General features: G+C 36.2%; 1 protein-coding gene across 12 annotated transcripts in view; it reads left to right on the forward strand.

The window, feature by feature from the left end:
* LOC109064829 (teneurin-4) overlaps positions 1-16,049 on the forward strand; it is a 208,012-nt gene that overhangs the window by 53,270 nt on the left and 138,693 nt on the right. For all 12 annotated transcript variants that reach the window (XM_042739124.1, XM_042739127.1, XM_042739122.1 and 9 more), the window contains exon 3: positions 1,690-1,962. In XM_042739124.1, coding sequence (XP_042595058.1) covers positions 1,690-1,962 — 273 coding nt within the window. The remainder of the gene's footprint in view (positions 1-1,689; positions 1,963-16,049) is intronic.

A 16,049-nucleotide genomic window follows, 5' to 3' on the forward strand; every position in this document is an offset into this window, starting at 1 on the left:
TTGGAGTCATATACTGTATGAGAGCAGGTGCTCTGTTAAAGATGTTCTGTTGTAATAATAATGTGTTTCAAAACCTAGTGAGCTGCCTACCTAGACAGTGTTTTAACGTGTCATAGGTCCACATTTTAGCGCAAAGGCTGTTCTTAATGACATAGTTAAAGGGTTAGTTCACCCAAGAATGAAAATGCTGTCATTAATTACTCACCCTCATGTCATTCCAAACCCTTTATTCATCTTCAGAACACAAATTAAGATATTTTTGATAAATCTGAGAGCTCTCTGACCCTGTGTAGACAGCAATGCAACTGCAATGTTCCCAGGCCCAGAAACGTAGCAAGGTAATCGGTAAAACAGTCCATGTGACATCAGTGGTTCAACCGTAATTTTATGAAGCTACAAGAATACTTTTTGTGTGCAAAGAAAACAATAATAACGTAATTTATTCAACAATTCTTTTCCCCGAGTTACCGTCTTCTGCCATTTTGGAGAGTACACCAGAACACAATCACGTGCATGCTGAATGTAAACACAGCCGATTACATTGTTTACGTTCTGATGTCACATGGACTATTTTACCAATTTCCTTGCTATGTTTCTGGACCCTGGACCTGTCTATGCAGGGTCAGAGAGCGCTCAGATTTTACTTTTAAGCCAAAAATATACTTAGTTTTGATGCCAATGCTTAGCGTACATGTATAACCGAACACATGGCTCTTCATAGTTTTTGATAGGGTGCGTGAACATGAATGGTCGACACATGCATACTAGAACGTTTCATCCTTGTCCATCTTTGTAGTTGTGTAATTGCTCGCCATTGCGGTGTATGTTTGTGGTTATGTTTCTTCTTTTTAAATTGTGAAACATTGGCCTTGCCCAATGTCGCCACCTTGTGGATCAACTGATTACTGCAAAATAAATTAGAAAAATGGTTAGAAAAATCTGGCTTCAAATATACTATGCTGATAAGTAATTTTATTTCACATGCATTTTACGCACACCCTAGCATACAAAAAAATAAAATAAATAAATATTTAATTAAATCTAAAAATTTATATTTTCAGCTTTTTGCTGCCCTCAAAAATACTCTAAAGGTTGCAGTGCCAAAAATTTGCATAATCAACTTGAACCTTGAACTTGGAATTTTTTTCACCCTCACATGAAATTCCTGTTCGAGTGGATTTCTATATATATATATATATATATATATATATATATATATATATATATATATATATATATATATATATATATATATATATATATATATACTATATATATATAATTAATAAAAAAAAAATCTATCACTAAGATATTTGTTTGTTACATAATTTTGTGTATCAGGATGCTAACATTAGACTTCAGACTCGAAAGAGTGCTGCGGTCAAGTTCTTGAAGTAAAAATCACAAGTTATTCCATATAAATAAATAAATTATATAAATGATAGAATTTCTTTCATCGCTTAACAATCTCGGAGCTCATGATAGTTTTTTTTTTTCTTTTCTTTTTTTCTAGAAAGGTTTTTGCGTTATTTAAAAAAAGAAAATAAATGAAATGAGATGGAGAAAATGAATAGAAAATAATGATATGAAAAATAATATTTTCTTCCAGACCCCTACTGCTGCAGTCTGTTCTTGTATGCATAACACAGATTGTATTTTCTCTCATTGTGTCCTTGTGTTTTGTATCAGGGACGGACTTCTCTCTCAGAGACATGGCTTTTGGAGATCCCGTGCCGCCCCATATGGCAGCATATAGGACAGAAATGGGCCTTCCTCACCGCGACTACTCGGTGAGCGTGGGATCAGATGCTGATACAGAAACGGATGGCATCATGTCCCCTGAGCACGCCGTCCGACTCTGGGGCCGTAGCAACACCAAATCCGGCCGCAGCTCCTGCCTTTCCAGCAGAGCCAATTCCAACCTCACCCTTACTGACACCGAGCATGAAAATACTGAAAACGGTGAGTTCAAATATCTGTACGCTCTCTTTACATTTCGGCTGAGAGCAATATTACGGCACAAGGCACAAAGGGACGTCTCCAGTTTAGCACCACGTCAGTTCAGATTGAATGTGTGATGCCCCTTTTATATGGAAATCAAGTGTGGTTTGGAGAGGAGGATTTTGTGATGTTCTAGATCGGTTGTTGAAAAAAAAAAAATCTCATGAATGCTGATTTATGGAAATAAGCGATGTAATACTATGATAATTTGAGTTCTGTGTTTTCTGTTTATCACTAACCTCCAAGTGCTATACAGAACTTTAAGAGTGATGGTATTTTTCCATCCCTTCATATCCAGCTCAAAACAGTGTCAGTATTAAAAGCAAAATGATTGTTATAAATGATTCATTCTTTCTCTCTCTCTGTCTCTTTCTTTCCTTCTTTCTTTGTCTTTTTTATTTACATGCTTTCAGACATTTTTTAGATTAAAAAAGCATATTGGCAAAAAGCATATTGAAGCGTATATTTTCTGTTAGGCCATGTCTTTGACACTTCTAATATTTTTCATTTCATTATCTGGTGACCTTTCTTATACAAATGTGGATTTAATTCAATACTCCATTATATTTGCAGATGGATTAAGCACAATATTTCTGCGGTGAATAGAGATTAATTTATTATTAACACAGTGATTATAGTATGGTGCATGAAAGTCTTCATTTTGATTTACCAGTGCCAAATTATGATCCTGTCTGTTACAGTACGCAATAAGCTACGAGAAACCATGTTTTGCAGTGTTTTGAGCACAGAGGCAGATCTAAAAAAACAACAACCCATAAACATTTTTTTTTATGTATTTTTTTTTTTATTTTCATAAATTGTTTATGATAATAAACATAATAACCAGTACCTTTCTGATGTAGTTCAGTGATGAATTATCCATATGTAACTGCAATAAAATTCATGTATTTTGCATTTTTCAGTATTAATCTCCATGGCATGTCTATACGGCGGAGCTAGTAGAGGTCAGATGCTTTCTGATGAGATTAGTGGCCCAAACTGAGCAGGCAGCCATCCTGGATCCATCCTCCTCAAGCTCAGTGCTTCCAAATGGTCCCCAAGGGCCCAATGAGTGTCTTTGCTTGCATAGAAGGTCACATTGTACTGAGACAGTGTCACAGTAAAACTTGTCAAGAGCAGGGCCTGATTACGCTAGAGGAACTGCTCCGAGAACTGCAGGAATGTATGGGAAATCTCAGCATGAAATATTGAGTCTGTTATAAAGTAAGAGCTTCCTATTGGGAATGCAAATGTTAGTTGTTTAATTCATGTGTTAAGGATTTAAACATTTATTAAACCAGGTTACACATCTCTTAAAGTTGAATAATACAATTAACCTTTTGATAAACTGCAGTTAAGTTATTTCATGAATGGCCTTTTAGTTGTTCTGACTAGCAGACTTCAGAGAAGTTTGGGGGAGAAATATTTTATTTTATTTTATTTTATTTTATTTTATTTTATTTTATTTTATTTTACAAGCATCACTGCTGCTATTATTCATAGGCATTATTACATTTTGGCACATAACTTTTCCTGTTCATGTAAGATATCTCAAATCATGTGGTTTGAGGAGACGTATGCTTTTACTTTTCTATGCAATTTGATATTCATATTCTGCTTGGAAGATGATAAAGTGGACAAAAAAAAAAAATCACATATCTAGAGACCAGAGTATCATTGACAATTGGGCTCTTTTGACCACTTGGCAACATTTTTTGTTGTCTGGAACTAAACCATTTTGTGGATATCCTCTTCCGTATCTATATCACAAGCCTTGACTTTTGAGAGCGAAATGTGATCTTTCTTCAAGGTTTCTTAGCATTTAAAGTCTTTGAGTTTGGCACTCTTTATATCCGCAGCCTAGTTAAGCCTTAATCACGCTCTCGTTTACAATGTACCTTATGCATATTCACTGCCAAAAGAAATCACACATCAAGGGCCCGGCAGCGAAAAACTAATTGCCTTTTACTCCACAGTCTCCATGAAAGCCTACAAATAGTCTGTTTTGCACTGAAGACTGCGTCATTTTAGCTATTAGATTCTTATTTAAAATGACAGAGGTGTTCTTTTGTGCTGCATCACATTTTATGCATAGACATCAGTGATGGACTTAAAAAGAAAATGGAATATGTCTGTCTGAACGCTGTGAAACGCTGAGGTGAGGCTAACCCAAATGTGCGTTAAACTGGATTTGATGACTGTGAAAAAGAAAATGCCCTCTGTGTATATCTTTATTCACAGCTTTGGGCGTCTGTTTGACTGTTGTAAAGCAGACATAATTCAAAACTGCTTTTTATTTTGTTCATTTAAGCAGAAACTCCAGTTGTGTTTACTGTTTTTTGAGCTCATGTTTAATAATGTGCACTTTAAAGGGCAAGCTAACTGAAACCTATTGAGTTTTCCAATCTACCTGTGTTTTATATCTTTATATTTAGACTAACACAAATTGAAATGTACAGTTTTAGGTTTTTGGTGATATATATATATATATAAATAAATAATTTTTTTTTGTCATTTTATTAGTTTCAATTTATTGTAAATATTTTTATTTAGCTTTAATTTATTTTTAGTTTTGGCAATTGTAGTAATATAACATTTTAATATTTTTATCTAAAAATATTTTTATCCCAAGTTTTATCTAATGTTTATATTTTATTTCATCATTATTTTAATTAAGAAAAATCATTTTCAATAGTTTAATAACAGCAATGGTAATATTATGGTATTTGAATATTGTAATTATTCACTATCAAAGTACACTCTTATACCATCATAATACTTTTATGCAAGTGAAAGGAAAACACAAATTTCTTCTGTTTTCTACTGATCCTTGCACCAACTGGGAAAGCAAAGCCAGTGTAATGCATTAGATCACGTTGAGATTAAAGTAAATAAATAAATAATGATGTCTTAATGTTTAATTTATTTTACGTTGCCATTGCTTTTAGAGCTCATTGGATTAAAAATATCAGAGGAACGTCTTGGTACATAAAGAGAATTTCAGAATCATTCAGATTCATTTAGCAATTAGCTTTAATTTTCCGCTGTCAACATTCAAACTATTGTTGTTTATCTCGCCAATGGTACATTCGTTAGATATAGCATAATCCATTATCATGTAGCATGGATCTTAGGCAAATAGATTGCGAATTGTGTGTGTGTTTGTGCAACCTGCTTACACTGACCCTCATCTCAAACCATAACTCCCAAGTCCATAACTGACACACCCATATCAGACACATTCTCATCAAGCATAAACCGATCAAACATCATCAAACTGAACCTATTCTAGACATAAGGGCTGCTCGGAGCAACACGCAAACTGTGTCAGAGACCCCACAGACCCTTCACTGGCAGAGCTTTATGGGTATTTGCGAGTGCTACTAGCAATGGACCTCACTGGAAATTTCAAGTGCTGTAAATTTCATAGAGGTAGTTCAGACAAAACATGCCCTTATGTCATACCAAACCTGTAATACTTACTTTTTAGCATAGAACACAAAAAGAGATATTCTGAAGATTGTGCTAGTCGCCCTTTTCCGTACAATTGCAGTGAATGGGCTAAGAGCTTTTAAGATTTAAAAAAAGGTTACAAAAAATCCAGTAAGCAGTCTCACTTTTGTCTATCTGTGAACAATTCATGTTCAGTGTGTGTGATTCGGTTCGGCATGGGCGACAGGGAAAGCTGAGTTTGCATTGATCAGCAGGATATTTTCAGCTACAGCCACATCACATGGTAACATAATACGAGCTATTCAAAGTTCAGGTCATTAGTGTAAATCGAATGCAAATAAATGGACACTCACCAGCTCAAAATGGCTGTGATAGTCATATCTAAATTTGTTTACAATCTAGGGCTCATCTTAATGACATACTTAATCGATTTCTTCATTGGTGTGTTTTTGAATGTGATGGGGTGGCATGGTGGTTAAATATCTGTGATAGAAAACTACAAGAACATGATACAACCACCAAAAACTTAAATTTAAAAAAAGCGGAAATTTCTGGGACTTGATACCTCGCCGTTAACCTCATCTTTCTTTGTTTCTTTCTTGTTTTAATATACCATATTCTGTTTTTTACAAATACATCTTGTCTTTTGAGACCCCTCACCATTATGTAAAAAAAATGTCATGGTAATGAAGGTTTAAAAAAAACACACACACACAAAATGTACTCTGAGATGAAAAATTTAAGACGACATGATTTAAAGGAGCCATGTGTAATGTCTGGCAAAAAAATCAAGTCATACTCCACATTCCATACCAGATGGGGGCAGTATGGCTCAATAAAGTGAATTGGTCTACTCTAGAGTAACAAACGAGAAACGGCATAGTCTCTATGCTCCGCCCCTACCTTCACAACAACCCTAGAGCCATAGCCGAAGCCGAAGCCTAAAGGACGTTTTGCCTCCAGAGGAACGTTGGGTGATGTCAAGTGATTTTGAAACATGACATCTTCAAGCTACTCCCCTTCACCATTGAATATGTTCATATTCGTTTTGTTCATATTACATTTTGAATTGTATATACACATTATTTGAATTAAATTAATTTGACAGACAGCATTCTGTCAACATCATTGGTCAACATCAGACAGCTGATGTTGACCAAGCTAGCGTCAACCAACGTAACCAGAGCTGCCAACTCTCAAGCATTCACCGTGAGACACACGCAATTGACTCTTTTCACACGCTTTCAAAAACTTGACCGCTCTGAATATAGTGAGTGAGTGCGCGCGCGGCCGGGGCGCTCTCTCTCTCTCTCTCTCTCGGGTTCATTATCATCGAAGACATTTCAAGCTTCTTAGGTAATGTTACATTTTAGCATCAGCTTGGTAGAGCCGGGCTTTGGTAGATAACAGGTGAAAACCGGATCGGATCTGTGGGTAAGTTATAGCTAGCTTACTATCAAACGCAGCTACGGTTAGCCATCGCTAACATTAGCACGTTTATCGAACAGCCTTCGATACATTTCTATGTTATAACTTCCCGAAAAAAATACGCAAACATATAAAACAAACTTCTAGCGAAATACTAACAGCATCTTACTTACCAATCCAAAAGAAATGTTGCAAGTTCGGAGTCGAAGCTCATTTCTTTCAAGTCCATCAGTTGTCTCCAGCGATGGAAAAGCAGTGCCGATGTTTACTCTGTTTCGGCTCCTTTTCTTATCGGATTTGATTTGTGATTCCGAGCGCGGTTGCTTGACATCAGCTTCAAGTACGCCCACAAGCCGTGCGAGTTATTCGTGTATTGCAGGTTGGCTGGTGGTTATGTTGCCCGCATATCGCCTCCCATGGCCGAAACTGGTATTACGACACCTGTCGGGCCGTGGCTAGTAATGCTAATGCTAATTAAGGTTGATATCTCTGCAGCACTATAACTTGACATTTTTTTAATGACATCATCGCCCTTATTTCTTCTCATTCTTTTGATGCGTGTAGGTCATTTTTTGGATATTTTTACCTCAATTTTTACACATGGCACCTTTAAGAGGCAGTATTTTTTTTTTTTAATGCTTGATTAAGATGGTGCCATTCATCAGAATTTTCCCCTTGGAGCTATATTACTGATAATGTTCTCATGTGATCGCGAGTTAATGCCTGTTATGGGGGCTCGGCACGCTTGTTGAGCAATTGGGAAATAGAAGCTGAACCCTGGGAGAGGTGGATTAACATTCCCACCTTTGTTTCTTGCATTATGTGACTTTTTGCGGTTGTTTGTATAGGCTAAATTGACAGTTTCCTGCAGAATTATGCATGTAGAGACCGTCTCTGTTGTGCTTTGAAAACGGCAGTGTGAACTTGAAGGGCGAGAAGGATCAGAAGATCCAAAAAGAAGTTTGATGTACACACACGGCACAATCTACAATTGCGCTCCCTTATTTTTGTTTGAAGTGAGGAAGCTATAATTGGTTAATTTGACTGAAACTGCCTCTGCGTTGGTTCTTTGTAGATCCTGTATAAGATGTCACTTCTGAGGTTTAGTTTACTCGCTGGAAACTTTGAACTGCTTTTGAACTGCTGAAAGATTGAGGTTAAGAGAGGCTCATGGGGAGTGATCAGTGTTGCTGTAATTGGGGATGTTGACAATGAGACAAATGTGCTACTATAGAGCCTCACTGTAGCTTTAAGCTCAGCAGACAAGCAGTTAGACATAGTTACTTATGTATCCTCATAGCATATGAGTTTTGGACTTTAGTTTTGGGTGTTTAATGATAAAATCCGTCTCATTTCGAAAAAATATGCTCCGCTTCAATCTGGCTAATAGTGTGTATGCTGCTCCATTGGGCATCTGTCACAGACTTGATAATTACGGTTTGCACGGTATGGCTGGTTGGCAGAAAAGTGGGGGGGGTATATTGTTTATCTTGGGTGTATTTTTTTTATGTTTGTGTTTTTTGAAAATACTGTTGTATAATCAAGGAATGTACAGAAAAATGGTATTTCAAAGTTGACTATTAACCTCATGAAAATAAGACCAGGATAAAAACTGGATTGTCAAGCAGTAGTCATCTTAAAATCGCCTTCAAAACCAGCAAAACAGACAAGGGGATCTCCTTAGGCTGGTTTAAGCTGCCTTTTAACAGGTCTGGTTTATATCAGACAATCAGATAGTAATGCAATGAATACAAAACATAAATCATGTTTTGCAAAACAAAGTGAAATTCAAAGTCCACTGAGTGGCGCTAGACACATTTTCAGTTTTATTCAAAATATATGAATGTTAATCTGGCAAATTTGTTGTAAGTATCATTAAATGAAATATCTGGTGAGTGGCACAAAAAGGTTAATGCTTGATCGTGTTTGAAAATAACATACTGTAGTTAAAGGGATACTTCACCTCCACCCCGGGAACACTTTTTGTAAGTGAAGAAAACAAAAATACCGACTTTATTCAATAATTCCTTTGTAAACGGTCTCCTCTGTGTCTCTCCATATCACCGTATTCTGTGTATGCTCTTCTGTGTCATCCGCACCACAAGGATGCACTGTTTTATTTCAAATCAAAGCTAAATACACTTAGAAACAGCGCATCCTTGTGGCGCGGATGACACAGAAGAGCATACACAGCAAAATCTTACAAAAAGTGTTCCCGTTACTTCATATAACCCAGATTGCACGTCTGATGGCAGATGGAGTATTCGGAAGACGACTTTAATACCTTTTCTGGACCTTGACACTGTTATTTACTTGGCAGTCTATGGGACAGTCTCAAGCCTCCAGGTTTTCATCCAAATATCTTAAATTGTGTTCCGAAGACGAATGGAACTTTTACGGGTTTGGAACGACATGGGGGTAAGTGATTAATGACAAAATTTTCATTTTGGGTTGGAGTATCCCTTTAAACGCAATCAAAATTTGTTAGCAAGCCCAAACGTACGATTAAAACACATTTGCTTAAGCAACCATGCCATTTTAACTTGCTTCTATAAGTTAAGCTCTGCAAGAGTGTTATGACTCATATTTCAAGGTGTAATGCTGTACCAGGTGAGTTACCAAGCAAGTTTACTATGTAAGGAAAGCAATACATATGTTGCTGGATATGTGATGCAAACATTAAAATGTGTTAGTTTACAAATGTATTTCATACATACAGGTACAAATCATACATTATAGTGTTTTGAGGTCATACTGTTGTAAAAGGAAAATAATAAAAACTATTTGATTAAACAACAATCTGCATCAAATTTGTATGTACAGGTATGTTGTTGAAGTTTTGCAAAAAATGTAGGTAGAGGCATGTGAGTTTTTTTTTTTTTTTTTTTTTTGAGGCTATGTTAGAGATTTTAGGCATGTTAGCTTGCTAACAGTTAGCTTACAGTTGATTATCCTATCAATGTGACAAACTCATGATCACAACCAAAAAGAAATGGACAGACTAATTACTGAGTAAATTACTCACCCACTTGGATTCAAATGGCTTTCACTTGCATCCAAATTGAACTTAAAATAATGATTTGAGTCAGTTTCTTGTGACCACTCAGTTTGGTTAAATTAAAGGTGCATCACCATCCCTGCGACCTCAAGGGAAGCACAAGCAGGCTTCATATTTGATATCTCCTTCACCTCACTTGTCTTTGAACCATTTCCCCTGAGTACTGCCGCCATATTATCAACCCACAAAGTGAAGTTAAATCAGACTACTATTAGATGAGATATTTCCTCCCTTACAGGAGGGTTTCAGAAAGGCATATGGTGTACAATGGTGTGAGATAGCAGCCACAGAGAGATGAGGTTACAAAACCTGACCTTGAGCAGTGAGCAGACAAAAAACAGGCTTTAAATGCTAAGAAAAACCTATTACAAGAACTTGAATTATAGTATTATCCTTATTTTAAATATAATCAAATTAAAACACTTTTATTGTGACATCACCACAGTACATGTGCCTTGGTGAGTGAAATTCTTGGGAGCGTCCTCCAGACAGTGCAGGAGCAATTACATATAAACATACTTACAGACTTATACAGATGACAGTGTGCCATATACACATACTCAGTACACACAGTGTACTATTAGACATACTTACAGTTAGCAATACACATTATACACAGTATGTACACATTCTACATTATGTCCACATAAACACACAAAATATGCAAAGATGCAGCAGGTTATACATGAACTGTATACACCAAATGTCATGGGTGTGCATTGGATGGTGTCCAGTGGTAGCAGATAGATTATTGTATCAAGTGCAGTGTCTACGTCCAGTTCAGTATTGAACTGTGTTGGAGTTAAAGTGCAGTGAGTTGGATACCGTATAGTGGGAGTATGCTGTAGGGTGTATTAGTTCTGACTGTTCATTAGTCTGATAGCCCGAGGGAAAAAGCTATCCCTCGGTCCGCTAGTGGATGCTGCGGAGACGTCTTCCTGAGGGCAGCAGGGAGAGCAGTCTGTGGGATGGGTGGCTGGGGTCACTGATGATCCTCTGGGCTTTCCTTATACACCGCCTGGTGTAGCTGTCCTGGAGGGAGGGAAGCTCACCTCCAACAATGTGGCAGGCAGTTCGTAACACCCTTTGCAGAGCTTTCCAGTTGCCAGTGTGCATCAGTGTGTAAAGACCATGTGAGATCCTCATTGATGTGAACGCAGAGGAACTTAAAGCTGTTTACCCACTCCACAGGTGTCTAGTTGATGGTGATGGGTGTGTGTTCTCTGCTCTGTCTCCTGAAATCCACCACCACCTCCTTGGTCTTGTTCGATGTTGAGTGAGAGATGGTTCTCCTGACACCATTTAGTCAGGGAGCTCACCTCCTCTCTGTAGGCTGTCTCATCGTTGTCAGTGATCAGGCCTATCACCGTTGTGTCGTCTGCGAATTTGACGATGACGTTGGAGCTGTGTGTGGCTGCATAGTCATGTGTGTACAGGAAATACATGAGTGGGCCGAGGACACAGCCCTGAGGAGCACCAGTGTTGAGGGTCAGCGGGGATGAAGTATTGTTGCCCATTCTGACCACCTGACTTCTGCCTGTCAGGAAGTCCAGGATCCAGCTGCACAATGATTTGTAAATTCGCAGAGTCTGGAGCTTCGCAACAAGTGTGGCAGAACCTATGAAACTATGTAACTAATGTAACTATGTCAGTGTTGTTATTGTTAACTAAAACCATTTTGTTAATTTAAAGAAAACTAATAAAAATTACAAAAGCACAAACAAAATTACTTAACCTAAAATTAAAATTAAAATTGAATATATAAAAAGAAAAGCTAAACACAAAATATGAATAAATAATGCTACAATAACACTGGCCATGTTAACCTTGCTGAGGTTGAACATGAAATTGTTCACCGCTAATGCTGATTAAATAGTCAAAATTTTTTTTTTTTTTTCACTAAAGCAATTAGCATGCTAACACTTTTATGTAGTGTAGTGCAAAAAACAGACAACGAATGTGAGAGTAATTATTGGAACCCAAACAATATAAGGTGTTTGCAAACTTTTGTCCGTGACTTCGTAAGCGTTATGTCAGGTGTGAATGTGACTCATAACAAATTGCAATGTTATTTTTTGCACTTAAGAACTGATTTGCTTTTGCAGCTGAAATATTAATTAAGTATTTCATGGTATGGCAAGGAGTTTGCACTCTCACTTGATATCACGCTGATTTTAGTCCTGACCTTTACTTTTAATAATAGCTAAGAATCTTCTGTGGAAATGCAAACTTATATATTTTTTTTTTTTCTTTCGATATGTATTACTTGTTAGTAGTTAATACAGTTGCTCATACCAAGATAAGGGATTTGAAAAAGGCATTTAATCTAGTGTTTCTTAGCCTTTTTTTATTTGAAAGCCATAGCAGTCCAACACAATAAAAAGACCCCCTTTATAGTATCAACAGAACTGTAATATTAATTAAAATATAATATTAACAGAAACTGGGAGAGCCAGTATAGCTAAATTAAATACACACATTTGTGATTCCATAACTTTCAAGAACGGCATGTTCTAAAAACAAAACATAAGCCTTGAAGTAACATGGTATTTAAATGATGTACAAAACAACATATTTTCAAAGTTGACAATTCATCATAAAAGGCCAGGAAAATAAAAAATAAAAAATACAACCTGTAGGTTTGCTGCTTTTAGATTTAGTTGGTTTGTCAAATATTATCCCAGCATAACTAACTGATACATTTTCAAAACAACCTCAAAAACAGTTAAACACACAAGCTAACCTCCTTAGGCCTGTTTAAGCTGTGTTTTTAATAGGTCTGGTTTAGATAAGACAATCTCCCAAACCAGTAGTTGCACAGCAACAGGATAAAAATCTAAAAAAAAAATTAAAAAAAGTACATATTTATTTGTTTGTTTGTTTGTTTTTTATTATTGTTTTTATTTTATTTATTTATTTTTGCTGGTTTGTGCCGGTTTATGCCATCTTAGCTTGTCATTCGTCTTGGCCAAGCTGTTATTCAGTTGGTTTAGCTTGTGGGCCTGCTGGTCTCTTAGCCTGACCAGCTTGAAAAGTTCTCAAAACCATTCTAAAACCAGTAAACAGACCAGTCTGGCCACATTCGGAGACCAGCTAAGACCAGCAGACAATTTTTTTTTTTCAACAGGGACTTACAACTCCTTACAATCATTAGTAGAAGGCTATTTTTACACAACAATCACCACTCCACCAATTTCTTCAGAAAATATAACAATCAAGTTTATTTTTACACATTAGGACTGCAGCTGCATTTTGCTTTGAGCAATATGTTATCAAAATCTTTCTCGTTTGAGGTGCAGGTTTTGTTGCTTTGAATTAAATGGCATCACAGCTATCACATCAAAGCACACTGTTATGAACACGTCTCTTTGTAGTAATCGTTGTTATAATTAACTGCAAAACATTTCCTCTTTCATGTAGCCATTGACATCTTTAAAACAAAACAAAAAAAATGTTTGTATGCATAAGCTTTAAATTATATGTTCTTTTGATTTCTGCTGATTCCCGAGTTGGCTGTTGACAAGTGGACGTGAGACTGCAAACATTACTTCAAAGCAGACACCAGTGCCGGTGACTTTCGACTCGATTAATCACACTTGTGGTTCTTTTTTAATGTTTCTATTTATTTGTTTACTTTCGGCTGCGGCTTTTCCTCAGATGGTGGATTAGCAGAGTTAGTGCTGCCTCATTTGACAGCTCATTCTGAGACTCTAAAGACCCTGGTGGACAATGCAGGACTGTTATCTGCTGTGCTCCATAAGCGTTAGGTTTTGACGGCACAGACGTCCCTCACTAACATTCGATCAGAACCCAGAGAGCTTCCTGAATACTGGGACACACTACTGCCGCTGCCGCTAATCAAAAACCACAGCAGTTTGCTGAATCATAAAGCCAAAATGGCACATTCTCTTACATTAGTCTAATGCTTTTTTATTGCTAGTTGGTAAATAATCCATTGGGATGCGTGCATATGCGCGTTACGTGTCTTTATATAAAGCAGTTAATGTTGCAGTTTGTTCGTTTTTTTTCAGAATTGGGTCCATGTGGACAGATCCAAATATCTTGGATTGATATTAGATGGCGTTGAAGAATTATGTGAAAATGGAGCTATTTTCCATCTTTTTTTCTCCACCTTCAGCTGAAAATCTGTGTAATGGGTTTCTGCGTATCACAATGACAGACATTTTTTATTTATTATACGTGCTCAAATGACTGTAATTAACGCTTATCTGACTGACATCAAAATGTGTGTCATCGACCCTCGTACATGAAGCGTTACGCAAAAATATGATATGAAGTATGAGTCAGCCCCAAGAGTGAAATAATAGATATGGAACAATGCATAAAAGCCACAAGTAATAAAGTGTAATGGGGTTTATTTTATCATACTACATCACATTTTGGTTTCCCAGCTTAGCTAGAGTTATTAAACAGGCTTTGCCTTAAGCATCACTGTGGCTTTAACTAGAGACAATAGTGTTTCATTACTGCACACAATTGAAAACAAGCCAGAAATTGCATTACATGACACTCTAATTTCAATCAAATAAATTGCATTTCTTCTATGATATTAGGCTTGGCATTTCGTTTTGGCTTGTTTGGCTGAAAGAGCACATTATACATATATATTATGCAGTTCAATCCAGTTCAATTTATTCTGTACCGCTTATTGTACATGCACACCATCCCAAAACCCCAGTGAGCAAGTTAAATAAGACAGTGGCGAAGCAAAAGTCCTTAAGATAGCAAGCAGAGGAGGAGGATTAAACCTTGGGAGAATCTAAAAGGAAATCCATCCTCTTGTTAAGAAATTTTTTTGGAAATATTTCTGGGTTATTTCTAGCCATATGATTATATTATCTATAAGAAGGGTATAAAATCTATAGTAGGCTTACCATCATCATTGTTTTTATTTAGATGATTGTAGTTTTAAATATTTAATTATTTATATTTATTCATTTTTTTATGAATTTAACATTTTATGATTTAAAATATGGGTCTGGAAAAAAAGGCATTGAGACATAAAGTAAAAAAAAAATAAAAAAATAAAAATACAGATAGAGAAAACAAACAAAAACAACACCAACTTGAAATTACCATAAATGTCAAAACAGGCTCAAATGTCCAGACTTAAAACTTAAGAAGTACTAATGCTTCAAACTATCTTCTGCCATTAAGTCTAGATTCTAGAAGGAAAATGTAGCAATTATCCGCAACAATAATAAAAAAAAATAAAAAAAAAGAAAAACAAAATAAAATTAACAAAATCTTTATTACCATTGCTTCCCAGTCTCCCAGAATGAATGTTAATGATGAAGTGTCTTTCAGCAACAGTAATAATGAAAACAAATGTATTACTTTCTGCCTCTGTGCTGTAAGAGAGAAATGATTGTCAGAGCTAATATGATTAGTATGCAACCTCATGCATAATCAGAAGATAGCATTGTCAGCAATGACTGGCCAATATCTTTTGCTAAATTGCAATGTTTTAGTAGTAATAATTTTATAGACCGTGACATGACAGTTGATGGAAGTATGTTTTATTGATCTAGCAGCTAATAACTGTGCATGTAATATTCAACAGTTACATGCAGAGTGAGATAGAATAAGGAGACAAGCCACTCATATGAAAAATAATGTTTGAAATATAGAAAATAACTTTGTTACAAGAACCAGTTGCCTTGTTGACAGTTGATAATTTTGTTCTAGAGTATACAGAAAACTGTACCAACTATTTTAAACTTAAGAACCAACTGTAATTATACAATTATGTATTCATGTCAATTTAGTTCAAATTTGTTTAAAGCATTAATTGGCAAAAAAAAAAGGACTTTTTACATACTCGCAGAAATTTCATAAAGCCAACCAGATTCCATGAGGCTGAAACTATTAAAAATGTAACCTTGCCAAAGAGTTCTGGGAAATTTCTGCCTTTCAGTACTGAAGTTGACAGAAGCTGTACTTGGATTACTGAAAAATAGCTGCCAGAAGACATTACCTAAATAGCCATTGAATGGACTGAGTTGCTGTAAAAAGAACATACTTGACAAACTATTTGAGGCTAAGCTGGTGCTCTTGAAGGTAGAAGACTGTCATAGACCGCTCCCTG

The sequence above is a fragment of the Cyprinus carpio genome, chromosome B15 (assembly GCF_018340385.1).
Source record: "Cyprinus carpio isolate SPL01 chromosome B15, ASM1834038v1, whole genome shotgun sequence".
In the NCBI taxonomy this organism is placed as follows: domain Eukaryota; kingdom Metazoa; phylum Chordata; class Actinopteri; order Cypriniformes; family Cyprinidae; genus Cyprinus; species Cyprinus carpio.